Source organism: Triticum dicoccoides, chromosome 6A, assembly GCF_002162155.2.
Source record: "Triticum dicoccoides isolate Atlit2015 ecotype Zavitan chromosome 6A, WEW_v2.0, whole genome shotgun sequence".
NCBI lineage: Eukaryota > Viridiplantae > Streptophyta > Magnoliopsida > Poales > Poaceae > Triticum > Triticum dicoccoides.
In genome coordinates this window covers 135,270,532-135,278,039 of record NC_041390.1, presented here as the reverse complement: position 1 = coordinate 135,278,039, position 7,508 = coordinate 135,270,532, and the positions used below count along the sequence as shown (strand labels likewise).

The 7,508-nt window shown below is 50.9% G+C and overlaps 1 protein-coding gene across 1 annotated transcript in view; it reads left to right on the top strand.

Annotated features, from left to right (window-relative positions):
* The window catches only part of LOC119316268 (glyoxylate/succinic semialdehyde reductase 1-like), a 5,167-nt gene extending 4,807 nt beyond the window's left edge, over window positions 1-360 (top strand). Inside the window, exon 8 of the mRNA XM_037590576.1 lies at window positions 59-360. Coding sequence (XP_037446473.1) covers window positions 59-150 — 92 coding nt within the window. The 3' untranslated portion in view covers window positions 151-360. The remainder of the gene's footprint in view (window positions 1-58) is intronic.
* The last annotated feature ends 7,148 nt before the right edge of the window (window positions 361-7,508 follow it).

Here is a 7,508-nt window from a genome sequence, read left to right as displayed (position 1 = left end):
TCCTACCTTCAAAACATTACAACAAAGCTAATAAACATGCAACTCGGCACTGGATCTCAGGCATTCAAGAAAGCAAGAAGCTTGGGACTTGGCGACCTGGATTTTTCTGCAGTGCACGAGGTGCTGAAAGGCACAGGTGGTTCAGGCTAAAGCATGATCGGGGGCTGAATGTTTAAAACCACATGCCATTGGGCATATATGCAGACATTCTTGTAGTTTCTCCAACCCATGTGGCTTACCATCGTACTATTGATATGTACATTCAACAGTTGATGCCGGATTGTGCTGTACGATGTATTTTTTGAAACAAGGCAAAAGATTTGCCATTTTCATTGATTAAGGGAGAAGGTTTAAGACAAATGGCCGCAAAGCGGGAGACAAATATCTACTCTCGCGGCATTACAATACTCAAGTGGGTGGCACCGGCAATAGCCCAAAGATGGGCCTCCTCTTTTATCTTCGCGATGAGCATCATCGTTGTAGTGGCGGTGTTACGGAAAACTCTTCCATTACGCTCTTTCCAAATCTCCCAAGACATGAGCATGAACAGGGAGGCGATAGCCTTTCTCTGATCTCCACGCTCAACCACATTTTTAATCCACCATTCTTGAACCGAAACCTCATTTCGCCAGTTCCTCACCACATCACCATGTATACCGAGCCATGCTGCAACCTCGATCCAGACACGCTGGGAGAACCTGCATTGGAAGAGAAGGTGTGCTGCGGTTTCCTGAACTTGCTTGCAAAGCGGGCAGAGGTTGCAGTTCGGCCATCCACGACGGTGCAATCGATCGGCTGTCCAAACTCTGTTTTGAATTATCAACCAAGCAAAAAATTTGCATTTCGGAGGGGCCCAACCCTTTCAAACAGCAGCAGGCATGATGCTTGTCGTGTGTCCCGCAAACTGCGCCATATAGGCGGTCGACACCTAAAAAGTCCATGAGACGTGAACTTCCATAGGATAGTATCATGCGCATCATTGTCGAGAGTAACAGAGGATAGCTTTTTCCATAGCAAGGCGAACTCCTGGATATGCTCCATGGTGAGCCCATGATGGGTATCAATCTGACTAACCCAATAATTGTTGAGGAGAGCTTTTTGGACCGAGGTAGATTTCTTTTTGGAGAGGTCAAATACCTTTGGGGCAATATCTTTGGGTCTCATACCGTTGAGCCAAGATGATTCCCAGAACTTCGCCTTACATCCGTTTCCAACACTAACCATGGTGGCTACCACAAACAGGTCTCTATCATCATCATTGCACGGTGTTCCCGTCCCAGCCCAAGTCTTGGGGGGGTCAGCCCACTCATACCAAAGCCATCGCAGTCGAAGGGCAGTAGCAAACTTCTCAAGGTTGAGGATGCCCAAACCACCGAAGATCTTGGGCTTGCAAACAAGTTCCCAGTTGACCTTACATTTTCCACCGGTCACTTTATCGCAACCCGCCCAAAGGTAGGCACGCCGCAAGCTGTCAATCTTCTTCCTCACTTCCACCGGCAATTCCAGGGGCGTAATATGATATATAGCAATGGCGGTAAGCACTGCCTTGACCAAGACGACACGACCTGGCGCGGCCACATGTTTGGCAACCCAAGGTGGTAGTTTCCCCGCAACTTTATCCTCTAAGAACTGAAAGTGAATCCTCTTAAGCCTTGAAACCGAAAGGGGAAGCCCCAAATATCTCATAGGGAAGGTGGAGCGAACCGCTAGGAAGGCTTGCAGGACGTCATCAAGGTCAATGTTACCGCATCGAATGGGCGCAACTACACTTTTGGCACAATTAGTGACCAATCCTGTAACATCACCAAAGGATGCAAGAGTTGAAGCCAGGAACTGAATGTCATTTTTTATTGGGGCAATGAAAATGGCAGCGTCATCAGCATAAAGTGACGCACGGATGGGTCGACCTCTGAGCGGTTGAAGATGACCTTGAGAAGTCGCCTTCGCAAGGATATGGTGCAACGGGTCAATGGCAAGCACAAATAGCAATGGGGAGAGAGGGTCCCCTTGACGAAGGCCCCGACCATGCCGAATTGGGTCACCGGCAATACCATTGAGCAACACACGCGAAGATGCCGAGGAAAGAAGGGCGGAGATCCAATCTCTGAAGCGACTTGGGAAGCCATGGTGGCGCAGCAAATCCATCAAGTAATCCCAATGCACCGAATCAAAAGCCTTCTTTATGTCAAGCTTGAAAAGCAAAGTTGGTGTAGTTGTGCGTTGGAAGCGCCTAGCCAAGTTGCGCACATACATAAAATTGTCATGGATACTTCTTTTCTTGATGAAAGCACTCTGTGCATTGGAGACTAGTTTGTGCATATGAGGAGTGAGCCGTGTGGCCATCATTTTTGCAATGATCTTGGCAATACCATGGATGAGACTAATTGGTCGAAAATCTGAGATGTCCTCTGCACCATATTTCTTCGGAATGAGAGCTATGTTTGCCGAGTTCAGCCAATGCAAGTTGGAGACATGAAGGTTAGAGAAGTTGTTGATGACCTCCATGATTTCAGGTTGGACTATTTCCCAACACTCTTTGAAGAAGGCTCTGGTGAATCCGTCAGGGCCTGGGGCTTTATCACTAGGGAGGGAAAATATTGCCGCCTTGACCTCCTCCAACGAGAAAGGCATCGCCAAGTCTGCGAGGTCAGAAACCGGAGCAGGGATGAATTCCCAGTTGAGGTCCATAGCACGGGGCACCCCTTTTTTGATGGCCTTCCTAAAGTGTTCTTGTGCAATCATCTTCTTATCCTCGTGGTTTGTGACCCATCCATTGTTATGTTTCAACCGATGAATAAATTTTTTTCTTCTTCTGTGGTTGACGCGAAGGTGGAAGAAACGCGTGTTGGCATCACCCTCTTTGAGCAAAGTAACCCTGGAGCTTTGTCTCTTTCTAGTTCTCTCAAGAACGGCAAGGGCCACAATCTTTCTTTTGAGCTTCCTCCGAAGGTCCCTCTCCTCAAAGCTCAATGTTCTACTTTCTTGGGCCAAATCCAATCTAAGAATGATATCAAGGGCCATGTGAAGTTGGACCTTATGGTTTGAGAAGATCTTTTTGCTCCAAGTGCGAAGGCGTTGACTAACTCTTTTTAGCTTGTGAAAGAGGATTTGACATGGTTCAACATGGGGGACTCTCTCATTCCAAGCATCTTGGACAGTCTTCTTGAAGTTAGGCATCTTGATCCAAAAGTTTTCAAAGCGGAAGCATTTTGGCCGGGAGGGCCCCACATCACTAGCGAGGAGTAGAGGGCAGTGGTCGGACAATAAAGATGACAATGCGTGGAGAAGGTGGGAGCCAAACTGAATGTTCCAATCTTCATTGCAAAAGAAGCTATCAAGTTTGCTCATGGTCGGGTTTGCTTGTTCATTGCTCCATGTGAATTTCCTATTCTGCAAATGTATCTCCTTTAGCTCACAAGCATTGAGGGTGTTGCGGAAGCGAACAATACGGCTGCGATCGACATTTGTACGGTTCTTATCTCTGGCCCGATAGACTTGGTTGAAGTCGCCGGTGACAATCCATCTCATGCCAGCAGGAGGTTTTTGTCCAACCATTTCATGGAAAAAGGCATCCTTCAAATTGCCTCTAGTAGGGCCATACACGGTTGTGATTTGGAAGGATGTGTTTGAGCCAATGATAGTCACCATTGCCGAGAGGAAGAAGTCCCCAAAGCTCACATTATCAATCTTTACTAGGTCTTCATTCCATAATAGAAGAATTCCTCCACGGGTGCCATTCGCGGGCCGCTCAGCGAAACTTTTCAGACGATGGCTGCCTAGGAAAGCAGCGATAAAAGGATCCACGGCTGCAAGCTTGGTTTCTTGAAGACATACAATGTTGCAAGAAGTGGAGGCGATGGTTTCATGTACAGTAGAACGACGGTCTGGGCAGTTCAATCCACGAACATTCCAATTCAAAATGCATAAGTTGTTATCTTCCATTAGAAACTAACAATACATCCATCATCGGTGCAGCAACATCATCATGTCGTCGCCGTGGCCTCCTCACTTCCCATGGCCTGTAGGTCTGGGGCCGTGTCGCCACCATCACCATGCTCAACTAGGGCGTCTTCGACAGCAGTGGCCAGGTCACAGTCAAGCTTGAACAGTGCACGCAAAGCCGCCACCGCAATGTCTGGCAGTTTACCATTGAACAATGCGACATATTTGTTGATGGCCTCCTCAGTCATCATTTCACCTTCCTCTATGATACCCAGCCTTTGGCAAAGCAGCTTCTCCGCTAATTTTGCGATAGGCATCGATCGGTTCTTGGCCTGGAGCCGCGGGCTGCAGTGTCCCACTGTGAAACTGGAGATACCAACCAAGGTCTTCCTTCTTCTCGTCGGTGGCCTGGGCGGGGTTGATCTTGGCGTTGGCGATGGCAACAGGGCCTGCTGACAAGGCACAAAGATGGGGGTGCTTTGCTCTGGCTGGTCGGAGCAGTCCCCCTGGGAGCTTTGAGGAGCAGAGGCGACCCCCGCTGGCAAACTTGGGATCGGAGAAGTTCTGGACATGCGAAGCAAGCCAGAAGGGTGCGTCGGGGTGCAGCCATCTAGAAGAGGCGGCGATGGCTGCAACAGATTAGTCGGCCCATTGCGCGTTGGTGACCTCATTCTTCTGATAGGAGGCGTCCTTGGCGGGGAGGAGGTGGGCGTTCGCGGTACAAAGACCGGGGTGCACGTCAGGCTGTTGGTGGATGGAGTCGCGCCCGAAGAGGAGCCTGTAGTCGAGGAGGTTGCACAACGCATGAGACGAGGCGGCGAGCAAGAAGGCCAGACCGGTGGCATGTTCGGCGCCAGCAATCCCAGGCCCGGGCTCACGCGATGCAGCCAATTAGGAGCAGTTGAGGAAGGGCGCAGCTCGATGATGTCCTGGAATGTAGTGCGAGGAGAAGGCGGTGATCTTTCGTTGCTCCTAGAGCCAGCCGACGAAGGTCTCAGCTTGATGATGTCTCGGTGAGTAGTGCGCGGAGCTGGGCGGTTTCGGGACCTCCTGCCTAAAGCCGGGATGACAGCGCCATCTGGAAGTCGTTGAACACATCCTCTGTCGATTCACCGGGCGTCGAGTGTCGGGAGCTCCAGGCCACGGCGCATGTCGTAGTTGCCGTCGCAGTCATCTCGTAGCGAGAGCCTTGTCCTCGATTGTTGATACGCCTAGCAGGGGCGCTGGAGCGTTGGTTGCCCTGCGCCCGTCGTCCCAGCCACGAACATCATCCCAGCAGACCGGATCGGGGATCGCCATGGCCACCACACGGGCGGCATAGAATCCTTCCATCAGCTTCTGCCAGTGGGGGAGACGGAATCATTGCCGGCGGCGGGAGGCGTTCTTGCACTGGCTTCGGTGATTTGTTTGTGCACTGGCGTGCATGATGCCCACTCTGTCGTCAAATCAGACATTTTTAGGGGTCACGACAGTCAATCTTGAGATGTCCCCGCTCCAGGCAGCGATGGCAGGTCCGACGGTGATGCTTCACAAAAATTCTGCCTGATGATGGAGGGGAAAAGGAAGGCGAGGACCTCTGTCTTGACTGATGCAGATTGGGAGACAGAGTTCTCCACCAATACGGCGGTTTAACCAGCTTCCAACCCTCCTCCGAGCTTGCATCCACACCCAACGGCTTGAAAGACATCGCACGAGGCGTCGCAGGATTTGAAGGTATGGGCGTCCGCGCCGCGCCCTGACCGGCAGAGAAGGTAGCAGACCGCGCCGTCTTCAGGCATGACCTGGGGGCGCCATGGATGAGCTTAGCAGGAGCTGGATTCAGCAGGTCTTCAGCAGCAGCAAAGCAGACCTTCCGGGCTGGACCCGGGCAATGGAAGCAGGAGCCGCGGGTGGATCTTCTGGGAGGGGATCCGGAACAAATGGCGAGCCTGGAGAGGTAGAGCACCCCGGCAGCAGCACTGGATCTGGCGTGGATCCAGCCAGCTGCGGGAAAAGCAAGAGAACGAGGTCCTCGCGAGAAAACCTTGGGCTGGAGAAACCAGGGGGGCACGGCGGTGATGCAGGGGAGTGGCACGGCTGGAAGCAAAGCGGCCCAGCAGCGGCGGCGGCGGTGGCTGCGCGCACCGGCGCGGTGCGTCGCAGGAGCGTGGGCGGAGCCATGTTCGACAGAGTAAATTAGATTGGGCAGTAGCTCAAAATGCTTTACGATGTAGCTACAAGTTTCGAATTATCGGCTTGTACATGAATGAACCATTGGGGTTTGGGACTTGATTGCTGCCAGGAGTCAGGAGATGAACCCTCCAGACGGGAATAAAAGGGCCAGTTCTTCCTTGATTTTACGACAGCTTCTCTTAGAAGCTGCCCCCTCCTCCTATGGCTCACAGCTCGTTTGGCACCCAGGTCCAATTTTCATGTTTGGCTGTCATGTGGATCTGTGAAATGAAATGAATGTCATATGACGTTTGGCTGCTATTTTGGCACCCGTTAGTTGAAGGAGGGGGCAGAGAAGTGCAGGGGCGGAGACAGGGGGGGCGAACAGGGGCCTGCCCCCCCCCCCAACGATCCAGCGAACGTGAAGTACATCATGTACAATCGATGAAACATACGCAGGTACACGTGTATTTGGCCCCCCCCCATTAGATTACTCCAGCGTCAAATATTGGTAGAAAGAAAAGGCCCGTGTGGAAAAAGCCCACTAGAATAGAAGCGGAAGCGGCCGATCAGCCGATGGGAATTGGCTTAGTCCCCTAGCTGGCTAGCTTCCATCATAATTACATGGGATTAGTCGCCGCCGCCGTTCCAGTTTTCGACGCCCTCGCCTCTGTATCTGTAGTCTGTACTCTGTTCGTCTCTTGCCCTTCTCGCCCAGTCGCCTCGCCTCCTTCTCGCCTGTCCTGCTTGGCTGCTTCTCGCCGACGCCCAGTTGCCTCGCCTCTTGCTCTGCGCGGCTGCGCCTCTGCCTCTGCTCGGCTGCTCCCAGGACGTAGGCCTGCTGCTCTTGAGTTCACGATCAGACGATTTGATTCACATATTCAGGTATTTTTGGCTGCTGCACTTGTCAAGTTCTTCCCGCTTCAACCAATGAACGAGCAAGTCAGATTCTCATCCACCTATTCTCAACTTCTGTATCAGTGATTCAGACATTCAGTGTCGAATACTTGAATTGATGCTCCAGATTTTCTTTTCTTTTGGTAATTTGGTTGTGTAATTTGTGACTTTACACTCTATGATTCAATGAAGAGTTCCCAATTTCCATCTTTCACATGTCCAGAATTATCATGATAGTTTTAGTGTTGTACTGTGTGCAGTGCAGGGACTGAATATTAGTTATTCTTTTTGTGATGCAAATTATCTATTATCTTGTATTAGTTCCTATCTCTGATGCAATTTTTTATGTGATTATGTCAAACTTGTACTGTTATACAGTATGTTAATTCTCCATGACTCCGTTCCAATCCGCAGGCAGCAGCTATGAAGAGAAAAGCAGGGCCAAACACCACTAAGATTAATGCTTTTTTTAAGCCAATTGCTTCAAGTTCTCAACCTACTGAAATCGTTATTGAGGC